At 42.7% G+C, this 18,082-nt stretch overlaps 1 protein-coding gene across 6 annotated transcripts in view; it reads left to right on the top strand.

Annotated features, from left to right (window-relative positions):
• The window catches only part of FGFR1 (fibroblast growth factor receptor 1), a 77,961-nt gene that overhangs the window by 30,622 nt on the left and 29,257 nt on the right, over positions 1 to 18,082 (top strand). For 5 of the 6 annotated variants that reach the window (XM_066593393.1, XM_066593396.1, XM_066593392.1 and 2 more), the window contains exons 3-6: positions 7,861 to 8,124; positions 11,070 to 11,156; positions 16,232 to 16,398; positions 17,043 to 17,166. In XM_066593393.1, the coding sequence (XP_066449490.1) occupies positions 7,861 to 8,124; positions 11,070 to 11,156; positions 16,232 to 16,398; positions 17,043 to 17,166 (642 nt within the window). The remainder of the gene's footprint in view (positions 1 to 7,860; positions 8,125 to 11,069; positions 11,157 to 16,231; positions 16,399 to 17,042; positions 17,167 to 18,082) is intronic. The other variant, XM_066593398.1, reaches the window with a different exon arrangement.

The following is an 18,082-nucleotide window of genomic DNA, read 5'->3' as shown; positions in this document are numbered from 1 at the left end:
GAAAGATGGAAGGCTGAACCTGCAACCTTCAGGTCGTGAGTGAGAGCTTAGGACTGCATTCTGCTGTCTTAACACTCTGTGCCAGGGGCCTAACTTTAACGCGAGGCCTAAATGTAAACACAACTTTACCTGTTACATCATGGTGCTAGCTCTGGCATTGCTGTTTTTTATATGTCAGATATTACGGCACTCTTATGTGTTCCCTTTATGTCAGTATTACCTGGGTATTGTGTAGTGGCACTATTTATCCACTATTGGGGCAGTATTAACCCCCTTCTTTCAAAAGCCTATTCTACTACAAAAGTGTTTTTGTCTCTTCCCAAGACTGGCATAAGAATGCCAGCGAAGAATACCCTGTGTTGCTGGGATTGAACTGTTCACTGATTGTTGTACGAGTGCTTGGTATACGTAGCCCCAAGCAGGTCTGAAATTAAATCCTCTCCTGTGTCTATCTTGCCACATGAGCATCATCATTTACATCAGCTGCCTTGAGCAAGAATTGGAGCTCTTAAGTTAATTTTCCCACCATCTCTCCTGTCAGAAGGAGAACAACAACAGATTAAATAAGGCTCTCGCCTCGATTGTCAGAAAACCTGCAATTTGCAATAACCGTAAGTGATCAGCCATGTAACCTCATCAGACGTAGCGGCTTTTTATAGCATCAAACAATAAAAATGGGCAGAGAAGAAACTTGAAGCTCCTGGACCCTGACGAAAAACCTGTAACAGGGCCCCCAACTATAATGCTTTAGTCATAGTACTGGGCTCCCTATATGGAGAAAAGAGGCCTTATGGGACCCCTAAGGCCCCTGGGCCAGGGTGCAACTGCATCCCCTATAGTTATGCCCCTGAAAATAGACTTATTTACAGCTCATTGGCATCTACAGCCCATTTGACCCTGTTGAGGGCCATTCCTGTAACCACCCATTATGGGTGTAACAGGGTCAGTCACTTGTATTTACATTATCTAAGGGTCTGCTCCTTAGATTAGCATGGAAAGAAAGCTGCATCTGTCACTCTTAGGCTGGGTTCACACAGGGCAGATTTGCCGCAGAAATTCCGTGCAGAATTTCGCCGCAGCAAATCCGCCCGCGGCCGCTAATCTCGGGATTAGCCAGCCAAGTGGACGAGATTTCTCAGAAATCTCGTCCACACGGGACGGCCAATCCGCTGCGGTTAATCCGGCAGAAACCGCCGCTCCCGCGCGGCTTTGCCAACCGCAGCATGTCTATTTTTTTTTTTATTTACGCTGCGGCCGCGCTCTCCTCTATGGGAGCGCCGGCTGCAGCGGAAGAGCGAGCGGCTGGGCCGCTTCAAAGCCGCCGCGGCCAAACCACGACATTTACGTCGGGAATCAGCTGTGTGTGAACCCAGCCTTAAAGATGAACAGCAAGAAAAAAAGTGGTGAAAAAAATGCAAAAACAGCTTGTATATATCTTTCCTATTAATAATAGTTAGATTATCCTTCTAAAGCGTCTTTATTAGGGATGAGCGAGCGTACTCGGAAAAGCACTACTCGCTCGAGTAATTTGCTTTATCCGAGTATCGCTGTGCTCGGGTCTGAAGATTCGGGTGCCAGCGGGGAGCTGCAGGGGAGAGCGGGGAGGAACGGAGGTAAGATCTTTCTCTCCCTGTCTCCCGCCCGCTCTCCCCTGCTCCCCGCTGCGACTCACCTGTCAGCCGCAGCGGCACCCGAATCTTCAGGGACGAGCACAGCGATACTCGGATAAAGCAAATTACTCGAGCGAGTAGTGCTTATCCGAGTACGCTCGCTCATCTCTAGTCTTTTGATCTTTCTTGTGAGAGGAGCCCACCAAACTGTCAATTAGAAGATAAATAATTGCCATCTCTATTTCTTATTTCCCAATGCTTATAGAGTGCCAACATATACTGTGTTTTTTTTGGGGGGGGCATTGAAAAAATAAATGGCTACCCATTAAAATAGTTTACATGTAAAACAAAGATGATTGACAACAATAATGACCACATAATCTGCCCTTATATAAATTCCATTTTTTCTTTATGTGGTTTTCTGATACTAAGTGCACTTTCATACGGGCCGCTAAATCGTTCATATTGCTGCATCCAGCGGGAGTCTAAATCATTATTGTTCAGTGTAAATGCATGCCCCGACTGAGTGACGAATGAGAATTCCTTCATTTGCATGCAGAAAACTGAGTGACGGATCGACCCGATCGAGGCCTCCATTGACTAGCGATGATGTAAAAGCACCCAATAGGTCGCCCCATGTAAAGGGCCTTAAAACATTGATGACCTATTCTAAGGATAGGTCATCAATATCGGATCAGTGGGGGTCAGCCACCTTGGGACCACTGCCAGTCGGCTATTTGAAGAGGTCGCAGTGTCTGCATAATATCTTGGTCACAAAAACACCTTTAACTTGACTTACTGTTGATTTTCCAGCCACATCTCTTGGAAAGTTGTTTTAAGCATCTGCTAGTCCTTCAGTAAAATATTTTCTGCCACTGCTTCTGATCTTCCCCCAACTAATCTCAGACTGTGCCCCCTTGTTCTAGTGTTTAGTTTCTTTCCTCATGAACCTTATTTAAACCTTTTAATATATTTATAAGAATTTTGATCGTATCCCCCATTTTCCTTCTTTCTTCCAAGCTATGCAAACTAAGTTGTTGAAGCCTTTCCTGACGAGTTTTATGTTTTTAAAGGGGAATTGCGTCACATTTGAAAGTTATCACCTAACATAGTATGTTAGGCTGAATAAAGACAATGTCCATCTAGTTCAGCCTTTTTCAACCCCCTTCCCCCTATTGTTGATCCAGAGGAAGGCAAAAGACCCCAATGAGGCAGAAGCCAATTAATCCATGCGGGGGAACTCCATAATGGCAGTGAGAATAATCCCTGGATCAACCTTTGATAGTTCCTACCTGACTGTAAGACCCGGAACAACAACCCACTGGTCACCTAATGTCTATATCCTGTAATATCATAGCGCTCTAGATAGACATCTAGTCCCTTCTTAAACTCCTCTATGGATTTTGCCATCACCACGTCCTCAGGCAGAGTGTTCCACAGTTGAACCCCCTTCTGTGTTGGTGATGAAACCTTTTTTCCTCTAGACGTAGTGGATGCCCTCTTGTTACCGTCGCAGTCCTGGGTATAAACAGATCATGGGAGAGATCCTTGTATTGCCCCATGATATATTTATACAGTTATTTGGACGCCCCTTAGCCGTCTTTTTTCCAGGGTGAATAATCCTAATTTTGATAGCCTCTCTGGGTATTCCAGTCCTCTCATTCTGTTTATTAATTTAATTGCCCTTCTTTGAACCCCCTCAAGCACTGCAAAATCTTTCCTCAGCATCGGTGTCCAGAACTGGGCACAGTATTACATGTGAGGCCTGACAGGTGCCTTATATAGTGGAAGAATAATGTTCTCGTCCTTCGCCTCTATACCTCTTTTATTGAACCCCAAGACTTTATTAGCTTTTGCAGCAGCTGACTGGCATTGGTTACTCCAGTTTAGTCTCCAGTCCACTAGTACCCCCAGGTCTTTTTCCATATCACTTTTCCCTAGCAGTACCCCATTTAGTGTACATTGGTGACATCCGTTTCTCCTGCCCATGTACATAACCTTACATTTATCAATATTGAACTTCATTTGCCATTTTTTTGCCCAAGCCCCCAGCTTATCTAGGTCCGTTTGTAGTCGTACATTGTCCTCCGTTGTTTTAGTTGTCTTATATAATTGTGTATCACCTGCAAATATTGATATTTTACTGTGCAGCCCCTCTATCAGGTTGTTGATAAATATATTGAACAGAATGAGGCCTAGTACTGAACCCTGTGGTACCCCACTAGTGACAGTGACCCAATCAGAGTACGAACCGTTTATTACCACCCTCTGCTTTCTATCTCTGAGCCAGTTCTTAACCCAGATACACATGCTTTCGCCCAGACTGAGCTGTTTTATATTATATATCAATCTATTAAGTGGCACGGTGTCAAATGCTTTAGAGAAATCCAGATATACGACATCAATAGACTTTCCCAGGCCCAACCTAGAACTTACTTCTTGATCAAATTGATCTGACATGATTGACCCCTCATGAACCCATGCTGATGAGGAGTTATACCGTTGTTTTCCTTGAGGTATTCTAGGATGGCATCTCTCAGAAACCCCTTGAATATTTTTTCAATTATTGACATGAGACTTACCGGCCTGTAGTTACCAGGCTCTCTTTTGGACCCCTTTTTGTATATTGGAACAACCTATCTCAGGTTAGGGGAAAACTTTCAAATCGGAGGTAGTCAAACCACTGAGAACTCCACAGATCCTGAGAATTGGGTCCCGCTCATCTTGAAGTGAAGTAGTGATGGTCGCACATGTACATTCCATTAATTTTAGTGGGACTCATTCAAGTGGTCAGCACAACTCCTGCAGGCATTGTGTCAGAGTAATATGATCTGGTCAGATTGAAGCAACCCTCTGGGCTTGGAGAAACAAAGATAGCCGAACCACTTCTCTGACTATCTGATGCACACTGTATTCATTGGTAGTCTGTAAGACATGACATGCTGCTCTGACTGGTCAGCACTGCTCACATGGGCAGCACTGGTCAATCGAAGCAGGTGTAGTGTCTCAGACGAATTATGCATACAAGTGCTCAGTGTGCATCAGGTAGTCTGAAAAGCTGGTGTAGCCATCTTTGTTTCTCCAGGCCCGGACAGTCACTTCAATACCTTTTTTTGTGGGAAAAGATTCAACATGATTAGTATCTAATTCTTTTAAATCTCTGACGATTCTAGCTTCGAGTCTAGTCAGCTATCCTACTCAATGATTAACCCTTTCCAATTCAATTTGTATCCTGGTTTTCCTAGGGGGCTTACTCTTTTTCTGCCGTTATACAACGGCGCTATATGCTGGCTAAAGCCAGTACTGCATGAGGTGACACGTTGGATAGGCTCCGACAGCAGAGAGGCTGGCAATATACAGTAAGAGAACCCCAACGGGCGTCTTCCAACATCGGAACTGTACAGCCTTAAATCATAATGTCTTCAGAGGTCAGACAGTGTATTGGAAAGGGTTAACAGCCTTACCTATGAGTGTGCATATAAAGACAATTTTCAATACACACACTTGTACAGGTACGGCTGTCAATCACTTCTAGGACCGCCCACTGGACTCCTAAAGCCAGAAGGGGCAATAGTTTAACTAAATTACAAGTTTCAGACTGAATCTTTTACTACAAAAATATGTATTGAACTGCTCAGCTCCTCCTGCTCAATAACATACTGCCATCATATTGAGGTAATGTTCGATGTGACGGGTTTCATTTAAGACCTTTTATATTATTTTTATAGTCTGTCTTTGGCACTGTTCTATTTAATCAGTTTTTTTTTCTTTTTATGGTTGGAGGTGGCAATAGAATCGATCCTCCTGCCATTTTTCAACCAACAACCAATTTAGGAACCTGTTGTAGAATGATCTTCTGCTGAAATCTAGTCTGTAATGACTGCAAAAGAAAAGTTAAATCTTATTTGCTATATATTTTTTTTAATTTGGTGATTTATGTGCCTCATAATTCTCGTACCGTAAACCATCAGTGGAGTTTTTGGGCTAAAAGCGTCTTCTATCTGACTGACTGGTTATAACTTAGTTATGTGATAAAAGGCGAAGGTGCTGAATACTTGAAGATGTTCAAAAACAAAAACACAACATAAAGTAGTTTACTGTCTTGGCCGTTACTCACCGTTTAATTCCTTTACTATTGCACTTTGCCTTTTGAGAGTACACACAGTACTGATTCATAGATTGTTGGACTCCGGCCCATGCCGAGGTTGTGTATAAAAGCTGTGTTTTTAAAGGTCACATTATATAAATTAGTTTTTCCAAGAATTTAAAATGTTTTCGGATCTGTCTGTAATACTGCTTAAAAATAACTGCTGCAGGTTATATAAGAAAATGTTGTTTTTTTTGTGTGTGTAACTATTGTCATGACTATTATCAGGAAAGCTGGCTGAGATGTGGTCACCATTAACAGTTTTGTCATAGTTTTGTTAAGTTATTCACGGGGTTCCTGTATTCAGGACCCTCGTCTGTTAAGCAGATACAAAGAGCCCCCCTCACTTTGGAGCACCTGGTCTGTGCATGCTTTAATATGGATAACCCATTGATTTTAATTGGATCGTTGTAATGCTTTATCTCCCCTGTGGAGGCACTGCAGAGAAATCGAATACTTACTATGCCAGGCTTACACGGATGGAAGTGATTCCGCATGGTGGTAGCCCGCAGCGGATTCTGGCTGTGAGCCTGGCCGGTCACCCTGCGCACCTGAATTTTCTGCATTGGAGATTACTGTGGCAGCTTGCCATTGGTCATTCGCAGTACAGGTTTCTTTTCCCCAGTGTTTGCTTTTCCCACGCTGTTGATAAGCGATGACGTGGGTATCCGCAGCCCATACACAATGTTAATTGCATATAGGCTGCGGGTCGTACTGCTTCCACTGACTGCAATGGAGGCCATCCGTGGCAAATTGGTGGAAAAACAGCGTTTTTTGGGGGGTTTTTTCTTTCTACCTCCACTCATGGAATACGCAATTTTGTATCCATGAGTGTGAAGGAAAAATCAAAAGTTCATGCCTCTCAATGTCCACGTTTTGCCATGGAACCTCCGCACAGACTCTGATCGAGAATTCCGCAATTGGACAACGTCCTTGTGAGACCTCGCCAAAGGTTCTCCCATAGATAAGTTTATATTATGGGGACCTCCATTAGGCTAAATGGCATTTAAATTGGGGCGTCTGCCTGCTGTGTGTCAATGAACATGCCCTACGTGCGCAAAGTACATTAAAATGCGCCAATACTTATGCAAATCTACTTCACTCATAGCGCAAATACATTGTACTGGAGCATGCACAATTGCGCATACGTCCGTGTGAAGCCTTTCGGTGTAGTGCTCCTTCTCATAGAAGGACCTGCCCTGTAAATGATTTCCCCCTCTCTTCCTGTATGGTCAGGAGTAGTTTGCTCTTGTCATAGTGCAACTTTCCTTATCTTATTGACACTGATAAGGACTGAAAACATGTGTTGCTTTTTAGAAGGGTAATTTCTGGGTCATGCCTACACCTCACACTGATGGAACTTGGTTAGTCGGAAAATAAGAAGTCTATTACAATCATGTTTAGCATATAAAAAGTACAGAGCCAGATCTTCTATCACATGACAGTTCTCTTAGTCTGACTTCACAGTGGCGAGAGCGATATGAATATGCCTCACATCCGCGGGTAATTCACACGGTGGGAAGCGGGAGATGTCCATGAAGCATGGCCCCATATCGGGCTCGCCAGTGTGAAGTTGGCCTTTCACGGCTCTGGCTTTTTTCCTTTGCTCACATGGTCAGGCCACCACCAGTAGCTTCAGACTATTAGAAGCAGGAACTGAGAGCCTTTTTTTTGGTATCCTTTTGTGTCTGTTTATATTGTTCTGAATTGCAGCTTTGGTATTATGCTTTTCTTCTAATAATTAACACTAACCTTTTCTAGCTTGCTTTCCAACCTGTTCTTCACCCACGAAGTACCTGCATAACTTTTATGTTTCACCCAAAACTTCAATAGTGAGAATTTTAGGAATATCACATGGAAATATCTGCCTGAGACGTATTCTCTATTTTGGTCAGACTATCCAAAATTTCCATAAATCCCATGATTGATTGACCCTACCATGGACACCTTCAAAGACCTCTTGATAACACTTCACTAGTTGTTTCATTTGGAGCTCTTTTTCCTTTTAAGTCACTATTCCTCCCAAAAAGAGAGGCTCACCTATAAAGCCTTATATTTAAAGAAAAAATGTAATTCAGATTTTTTTTGTTTTCCCCTACCCAGTTGGCCCAGAGTCCAAACAAGAAATGGAATCGTTTTTGGCTCATCCCGGAGACCCGATAATTTTACAGTGCAGGCTTCGAGAGGATGTTCAGAGCATCAGCTGGGTGAAAAACGGAGTTCAGCTTTCGGAGACTAACCGCACTCGCATAACAGGCGATGCGATCCAGATTCTCAACGCGAGGCAGGAGGATTCTGGGTTGTATGTCTGCGTTACTAGTGGCCCATTTGGAACAGATACTGTTTTATTCAAAGTTAACATTTCAGGTTGGTTTTTGATTATGACATGGTAAAATGTTTTTTTTTTACTTTGTGGTGTAATCATTTTAAAAGGGTTCTCCAAATATTTCTAAATAAGGCTAAGATTACTGACCACCCCTAAAGTACATTCAATATAGTCTCTAAGCACTGGTCTTGGGCATATGAAAGGAGAGAAAGAAGGTATGCCTCATGCAAGGCTGTTTTTGTACATATGTTCTTATAAGGGGAGGAGTTAAATAAATCTGCCATGTTGGATTTTTTGGGGCTGATTTTTCTGTTCCCCTGCAAGATATACAGAAAGCAACACAAGACATTTAGAAATGTCTTGTTGTAGCCTCTCCTTCCTTCATTGAAAATAATGTGAATGAAGTGACCTGGTTTGAAGAACTTTTGGCCAGTGTCTTATGGTCATAAAGCTGCTATAGTTAACGGAAAGAAGGTATAGCATATCAATTGTTACAATGTTGATAGAGGCACTAGTACGTAAAGTCTTAACATGTTACTTGCCCATGGCTTGAACATTGTTAGTGACCCCACGAACTGAAGTAGAGCCTACCATAATTTCCACAATATCCATTATTTCCATTCTACGTGAAATGCAAATGCATGACTGCAGTATATCTTTCATGAATGGCCTTTGCACACTAATCTGTAATGAAATGCATAGCATTAACACTTCCTATAGAACTGGTGGAAAGGCCCTTCAGGAACCCTAAACCTTTATTTGACCTCCATTATTTGATCAAAAAGGCTAAAAAAAAATTCTAATTGCAAATAACCCGTGGCTTGGCTGAGCTTTCGTAGAACTTGTCAAAATACGTTAACCCCATGTCTATAGTGTCATATACATATTGCAGCCCATAAAGGTAAGTGGTTCCTTATCAGACCTTTTTAATGGCAATTTAAAATTGATGATCAATTTAATATGACCCTTTTGTGCCGCAATATGTCTTTTTTTTTAATCAATTTTTGTTTGACACCTCATCTTAGGGAGAATTTGGCCAAAAGTAGACCATGCAATTGTCCAGTTCACTTGGGAATTGTTTGGAAATGTGGCACATTTAAGGGTCCTTTTACACGGTACAATTGTCACTCCTGTGCAGGGGCGTAACTATAGGGGGTGCAGGGGATGCGGTTGCACCCGGGCCCAGGAGCCTTAGGGGGCCCATAAGGCCTAGCTTCTCCATATAGGGAGCTCAGTACTATGAATAAAGCATTATAGTTGGAGGCCCTGTTGCATGTTTTGCTTTGAGGCCCAGGAGCTCCAAGTTACGCCTCTGCTCCTGTGCTTTCACAGAGGAGCGACAATCGCCCAGTGAATGAAGGTGGAGCGGGCCAGAGAATGCTTCTAGCCACCCGCATCCATTCAAAGTCATTCATAGATGAAGATTGGCCTGTATACACAGGCCGATCGTTGTTTGCTTATTGTTTGTCGTTCAGTTTAGGCAGGTATAGAAATCAAATGAACTATCATTCGTCTTTCAGTCGCTGGTTCTGTTTACGAGGCCCAATTCTCTTTCAGATTAGCATGAACCAATGCGAATATGAACGATAGTCGTGACTTGTCAAAGGGCTCTAACTTTCTGTAATGGGCTGTTATGTGTTCTTCTTGATATACAACCAGTTCAAAATGTGCCCATTCTACCACATAATGCCCCTTTTACACGGGACGATTCCTGTTTATACAAGCGAGTGACGTCGCCGCTAGTTGTTCCATCTCCCTCATTTGCATATTACCCAGAGGAGTATGAATGGCCTTATAAGTCTCCTCACTCACTCACCTTCTAGGTGTTCTCCCTAAGGAGAAAAGATAGCGTTCCTGACCCACATTCCTATGTGAAACACTGAGCAGGAGTGTTTGGACGTAACGAGAAGTGAGCGAAACAAAATGATTTTTATGCAGGCTGAAACTGAGCGACAAGTGAAAAGCAAACTAATAATTCACGATGGCTTCATGTTGAGACTATTATCACACACTTTTGGTCATTTGAACAAACTTTGAGCAACAATCTTTATGTGTAAATGGACCTTTAAACTGGATTCCCATGTATCAGTTGTGTCCGGTCAGTGATTTTATGCCAGAGCCAGATACAAGTGATGCCATTTTGGTGCACTTTTTGCATTGATCTGCATCCATGCCCAGAAAGAAAAGCATTGCGTGCAACTTTTTTTTTTTTGCCTGGTGCAGTTAGGCATCTGGCATTAAAACTTATGTGCCCATAGCATATACATGAACTATCCCATAGAAAACTGTGGGATTAACTATGATATCCATTATGTACAATGCCAGAGGGGAAAAAAGATAGACTGCTGGATGTATAGAATTTTTTAAAAGCTTAGATTTTTATTTTTATTTGATTTTTTTTTTTTTTTTTTTTTTTCCCCTCAATAGTGTGCCCACGATCACTTTTAAGCTACCCATAGAGATGTTGTTTTTATGTCATGAGGATATGTCAAAAATGTATTGTCCATATGGCCAGGCAGGTCCACATAACCTATAGGGCTGTAATTCTTTTTCTGTTCAGAGGTGGGTGTTCCACTTATAAAGTTAGTAGGCATTGCCTAGTTTTTTTGCTTCACGTTATTTTGGTCCGCCAATCAAGGAATGGGCCAACAGCTAAAAATTTGATTAAAAAAAAAGTGACGATGTCCCTATAATCCTGTTTATAAAGTACCTCGTGCTTCAAACAGTTGTCCCTGTTGCTCGTAGGAACCAATTATACTTATTTAAGCTGAAATGATATGGACAACAAGGCCACTATTTGTTTAGATCCGTGGGCCCTTCAAGTCAGTACTATTTCCAGATTCTTCAATGTGTGTCCAATGATGTGTCCTATCAAGTGAACATCTGCCGCAAAAATTACTCTTACATGGACGATTCTTGAAATTTTTGGTTCCACCAGAAATGTAAAAAATGTACTGACTGAAATGTTTTTGTTGTGCTAACACAGATGCGCTACCATCTGCCGAAGATGAAGACGACGACGATGAGAATTCTTCTTCGGAAGAAAAAGCTATAGAGAATTCCAAACCAAACCGTAAGTTACACACTGGAGACCTGTTATGTGAAACCAAAGTGTGTCCCACATCTCTAGCCTACCCTTTCATACCAAGAAGCTTTCTATTAGACAGGTATTAGCACATGTGCCCTGAGTGCCAAGACGCTTATCTGTCTTGGCTTAGGGTTTGTAGATACAGGGCTATGCAGTACCGGCTTCATATAATAACAATGGTAAAAAAAAAAGGTAGTTTTTCAAGTATCATTTGACAAGTCATGAGCCCTTTCTTTCAAATTTGATGTCAAAATTTCATTTTTCACATATGATCTCTGATGGTCTGCATGAAAATCCTACAGGAAGCCATGGTACTGAAACATAGAACTTTTTGTTCTGTGTTGACCCATATATTTCCCCTGTGTCCTATGAGACCTGGGTGGAGGCTGGAATTGAAAAGTCTACAATAAGTAGTATGGTTTTAATTTAATAGAATAATGTGATGTTAGCCAGAGATGGAAGAAAATAGTCTACACAGACATTTCGAATTTGACAATGCTTGAAGCCTTGAAAATTCTGAACAAAAAAGACAGCATAAGAGAAATAAAAAAAAAACAAAAAAAACCATAACCTGCAATGATTGGCCACTTGTATATCACCATGGGCACCATTCAATGAGCGAAACAAATGGGATGTTAGTTATTGCGTGAGCGTTATTCTCTAGGCTGATGGCCTACGTCAAGCATGATCTTCTGAAAAAAAAAAGGGCATGATTACATTTTCAAGTAACTCATCTTAAAGTGACGCAGAACCAGTTGTGCTGTGGTTTGGGAAAAATTAAAGCGGTGTCAAACCTGCAATGTGTGAATTGCTTCTTGAGGGAATAGGTGCAAATTAAAATTTAGGGGCAGCTTGAAGGGAGCATTTTCCTAGCACTTGGCCTCATAGCCATATGGTTTGCCTCTATTGGAGGTAAGCCATTAGAATGTATTTGGAGCCCTTTGAGCCAATCCAGTGTGAAATGCGAAATGAATAAGTCCGGTGAAACGCCAGACAGGTTGGCAAGAACCAAACGCACCCCATTATAGTCAATAGGGGCCATTTGGTGGTTCTTTCATAAAATGGAACCATTCGGCCAGGGGATTCCATTTTCCTGCTCTCATAATGGAGCAGGAAAACTTAGTACCTAACACAGCCGTTTGTTCTGTTGGATGATATTACAGCTTTATTTTTACTGCCTTAATGGCTCCTAGCAGAGAACTTATCGAACATGTCTGCTTGTAATGGTTCATTATTGTCTTTCCATAGAGAAATGGCTCGTAGAATTACCAAAGACAGTTGCATAGAAACATCCCAAAAAAGGATAGGATGACAACATCACTTTTATTCCGTACTCCTGTGTATTGTGAGTGTTGGCACTCATTCAGTGCCAGACCCTTGTTTCCAGTAGGAAACAAACATGGGGTGAACACATCCAACTATGACTACCGCCAATGGCTGCTTTATATAGTGCCCATAGTTTCTGGTACCTAGGGCTGCGTGCAAATTTCACTTGTTATGAGGCGATACATAAGCAAATCTACTGTGGATTTTTCAAAAATCCACAACATACACTTTGATTTCTGCCACTAATTTGTGGCGCTTCCTTGGAGGATCAACAGCACAACCATTAGGTCAAGCGGATTATGTGTTGCTGGGAGAATGCTGGTGGATTTAGGCGACTAAATGCTAACACAATCCTGAGTATGCAAACGTAAAGCCCTTTTCCCCTTTTTCTTCCTTTGATATAACTCTACGTCAGCCTCGCTTTTGGTATGCAATATGTGTAGAAATGAAACAAATACCAGAAGGCCCTTGGAGATGGGGAGCCTAACCCTAGATTATAGAGTCCCCTTAATTACAAGATGCCATATTCCCCTCTCCAGAGAAACTGCATTGCTGCATGATTGGGTTTGGCCCATAAAAAAAAATTGCCCATTCGCATTTCAGTTGCAGGAAATGACCGATTTTGGACATTTTGGGAAATGATCGTTTAAAAAAAATATCCCCTGTAAATGATCATTCGTGATGGCAGACTGTAAAGCCTGCCCAAGAGGGGATCTGTCATACTGGAAGATGTTGCATGTGATTGGCAAAAATTAGAAGTACATAGTGTGATCAGCCAAATTCAGAAGGTCCTCCACCACTTTGCACAAGCCCATTGTCTATTATTTTTCCCACATGGTCCCTTGTCGTTCAGTTTAGTCTGGCATGTTGCTGGTGGGATCATTCATATGAATGATTCTACGAAACATGGATCATCTGCTCTGTGGTTTATGTAAAGATTCGAGCGCATGGTCATCTTTAGAGGTGGAAACAAACACCTGGTTGGCAAAACTTGGCACAACAATAAAGGGATTCATATTAGTCTCTACTTTGGGATTTGGGGATCTTCACATCAGCATTAGGGGATTTCATTTCCCTGCTCTATTTGGGGAGCTAGAAAACTGCACCCCCTGGCCAAACTGTTCTGTCTTATGATAGAACAAAACGGTGCCGAATGGCCCACCATTGACTATAATGGGGGTCCGTTGGATTTCTGGCCAGCAGTCTGGCATTTTGCTGGGGCATGCAGGATGAAATAGTGCAACTTGCTGAACTATTTTGTCCGGTTTTCTAGTGGAAATCCGCTATACTGATATGAACGAACCCTTAATCTGTTCTTTCTATGTTAAGGCCAGTCTCACACGAATTGGTCAAATTCTGTTGCGGCCGGCGTCCACATGTACATGCAAATGCTCTATTTGTTTGAATGTGTGTGGAATGCCGCAGATTGACCTGTGACGATCGGGGATTCCACAATTCAAACTCGCTCGTGTGAGACCAGCCTGTGAGTACAGACACTACAACAGCAATATTACATCAGTGCAGTCTGTAGGGCCTCTTAAAAATTGGCCTTAACTTGGCAAACCACCCGCTCCGCTGCATATATATTAACTAAGTGGATACTTGACATACTGTTAAATAGCAACACTAATTAAGTGTTTCTCTTGCATAATAATTAGTATGTGTGAAAATTGTCGCCTGGCTGGAATATACCTATTAGTCAACAGAGTCAATAACGCTCGCTCAGGTCAAGCAGAAATCTGCAGCAGCACACATTCCCAGAACTTTACTTTTAAGGGGAACGTCCCTGCTCTGTAATAATGCTTGTAACATGTGGATACTATTTCCCTCAGATGTATTATTTTTATGTATTTTTTTTTTATTTTACATTAACACCCCTTCCCCTCCTCCTGCAAAAAAAAACGTTGTTTTTAAAACCATCTAATGATGAAACCATCAGGACAGGCTGCCATATGATCCCTATCTTCTCCAGTAACCATTTGCGTTTAGACAACACATACCTTAAATTCCTGTGGGATTCCTCTAGGCCCTATGCCATCCTAATTGAATAAACTCTGGCTGGAGTGTAGCATTAACCCTTTCACTACCGGGACACCCAATTTGTAGCTGGAGGTCCCATCTAAGATATCTGTAGGCAGTGTTATCGAAAATGTAGCTCGAAGCTCTTGGAGCCCCAATGCAAACATTTTGTAACCGGGTCCCCAAGGCTCATTCATAATACGGTCGTCCTCTTATGTGGCAGAGGGGATTTTGGTCCAGTTGCAAAATTTGCTAACTCTGCACCCCTATAGCTGCTCTTCCTGAATGTAATGGAATAAGCCTCAAGATAAGTTTGACAGGGCATACTGGAAGATCTGAGTTCAGACCAGCCAGGATGAAACCCTCATCTACACGTTTAGTGGCTAGTGTACCGGTGTGTCTAAATATACTAGTCTGCGATCTGACCAAATCGGGTCTACGGGGGTTCGGGCCAGAAACTGGCCTCGGCTGCAGGGAGTACACGGTAATGTGTTGGGAAAATATTTATACTGAGGATTGCGGCTACTGCTGTAACGGGGAAGGTTTATTAAAGGGGTTCTGACATGAATAATGTTTTTATGCTTTAGCAGCCATTGTTCCCTGGTGTGCCTAATGGACCCAGGGAACCCATGGTTTAATGGCTGCTAAAGCATAAAAAGATAACACTTACCTTGTCTTCTGTTGTTGTTGACATCGGGGGGTCATCTCCCGGCAGGCGCTGCTCCTCTTCTTCTGTCTGCACGAGCCGCGCCGCTCCGGGATCGCGCGCATGCGCAGTGGAGAGGTGCAACAGTCTTTAACCATTTTGCCATACCGCTATACCAAGGTAGATTGAGAGGGTCTGCAGTGACAAAAAGGTGGAAAAAGCAGAGAGTTTGTCAGTAAGACTCTGTTGAAGTAAAGAGAGAAGTAGTCTTGTCTGCATTGACCTTATTCTCTCTGCTCCGGGCCCAAAGGACCTTATACTGCACATGCTTCCCTGGGCTGCTCACAGAAGTTGCTCCCTCTCGCCACGTCTCTGCCCTCTCTCTTCTTTCTGTTTGGCTTCCCTTGCCAACCTCAACTTTTCAGGGTGTCTTGTCCCTTCCTAAAGTCACAGTATAACTTTTAACCATCTTATAATGCAATAAACTGGACCCCCACACCACCACCTTCAGATCAGAGAACTCCTTATAGTCTATGCTATGGCATCGTATATATGCCAAACCTTTTTTTCTTGCTCGAGCAAAGGCCAATAAAGGGGGCTTGCTAGTACTACTGAGACTACTATGGGGGTCGCTGATTACTACTGGGGCCAATAAAGGGGACACTATTACTATTGAAGACACTATGGGGGGCACTACTACTGTTATGCCTAAAGCAGAATCCAATTAGGAAGAGCATGACACAAGAGATTTCTAATAAGAGGTTTTAGGCCACCCTTCAGGCCCTGCATTTAGTTTTGCCAGGGGTATTCCTTCCTTTACTTTTGAACACCATATCTGAATCTCTACTTCAACAAAAAAAAATACTTAAATTTCATCAATTTTGCAAAAATATTCTCCACCTGTCACACACAGCTGTATTCACAATGCTGCAGGATGCTAAGCTGAAATGTACCTGCAGTTCCTGCTTCTTCAGTGCCTGTACAAGATTGTTGACCATTTCCAGTAACAGCCGTCAGGACAGACTATGTGGTTCAAATATATTTTCTCTTTTTTTTTAATAAATTATAGGACCATTTTGGGCAAACCCAGAGAAAATGGAGAAGAAACTACATGCTGTCCCAGCAGCCAAGACCATAAGGTTCAGGTGTCCGGCAGCGGGCACACCGATGCCTACTCTACGTTGGCTGAAGAATGGCAAAGAATTTAAACCTGATCATCGAATCGGTGGATATAAGGTAAAAACAACAATGGAAACTTTATACATTGATTCTTAGATTCATAATACAGTATCTTGCGGTGTATGCGTGTCAACACCAGTTGATGCTCCACTGTAACTGGGTTGCTGCCAGGACATGAGATCACCTAGCATGCCAGGCTGGGCTTTGAAGTTGGATCATCCTTTCTCCTTGCCCAGCATGCTGTCCTCGCTAGTCTGAGCTGGTTTAGAAGCTGACGCTCATTAATCTCTCCCCCTGCTGATTACTGAGCTTGTTAGATGGCTCAACAAACTGTGGGTAATTAGCAAATGGATGGAAAGGAGAAAGTATTGGTGGTGACAGTCTTGGTCTACCACCTATTGCTCATGTTCTTGTTTTGCAGACAGACATCTTGTAGATCATCAACTTGCTTGGGACTACAAGTTACTCTATGATAGTCTGGGAGATGTACTGGGTTTGGCTACCCCCAATTGATAGGCCAAGAGGTCACTCTTATTTCATATGTCATATAATTTAAATAGTCTACCTCCTCTTATCACTGATATATACCAGGCATACTTTGTCTAGAAGTGATGCCCGTTTTTGGTGCCAAGATTGATTAATTTGATTGTCCAATTTGTAAGCTGTGGACCTCAATGACTTCATACTCTGATAACTTACAGGTTCGCTCTCAATCTTGGAGTCTTATTATGGATTCAGTGGTCCCGTCTGATAAGGGCAATTATACATGTGTTGTGGAGAACAAGTATGGCAGTATCAATCACACGTACCAGCTGGATGTAGTCGGTAAGAACCCAAACCTTTCCAGTTAATTTGTTAAAAGTATTTCTAGATCTAGGACTACTGCACTATTTTTATGTCCCAAAGAAAAGACCAAGTGACTTCCACTGATGGACACACTAGGGCACACATGTCAAACACAAGGCTCATGGGCCAAACCTGGCCCACCACATCATTTTATGTGGCCTGCTTGCCTGCAGCAACCGGACAGGCATTCTATTCAACCAACCTGCAGCTTCAGTCCCGTGATGGCAGTCCAGAGCCTGTGACTTCTGACCTTGTCCCCCGGTGTCTGTGCTGCATACAGGACGGTGCACACAGACACCAAGGGGAGAGGTCAGCAGTAACAGACTCTGCAGCGGATGTTGCCACCAGACCACAGCTGTGGACAGGGTGAGTGGAAGTCCTGTAGGGATGCTGCTTGGCCAAAGGCCAATAAAGGGGGCTTGCTATTACTACTGAGACTACTATGGGGGTCGCTGATTACTACTGGGGCCAATAAAGGGGACACTATTACTATTGAAGACACTATGTGGGACACTATTACTACTTTGACTACTATGGGGGGCACTATTAGTACTGGGACCACCAATATAGGGGACACTTACTACTGGGGCCACTGTTGGGGTGATTATTACCACTGGGGCCACTATGGGGGTCATTATTACTATACAGTCTTACACTTACAGTTGGCACTTTGAAGGCAACCATAAGGCTGATGTGGACCTTGGTGAAAATTAGTTTGACACCCCTGCACTACGACTTCCAGTTAAACTCTGATTTGTGGCTACCACCTGAAGTTGCTTCTATCATTTTGTCTCCTCAAAAGTTTTGAGAAACTTTTTGCTTATCCTGGAATAAAAACTTGAAAAGTGTTCTACGATGGAGGACTTTCACTGACCAACCTGACCAACACATCTGA

The sequence above is a fragment of the Eleutherodactylus coqui genome, chromosome 2 (genome assembly GCF_035609145.1).
Source record: "Eleutherodactylus coqui strain aEleCoq1 chromosome 2, aEleCoq1.hap1, whole genome shotgun sequence".
NCBI classification, from domain to species: Eukaryota; Metazoa; Chordata; class Amphibia; order Anura; family Eleutherodactylidae; genus Eleutherodactylus; species Eleutherodactylus coqui.
The sequence above is the reverse complement of the archived record's forward strand: the minus strand, read 5'-3'. Positions and strand labels throughout refer to the sequence as shown.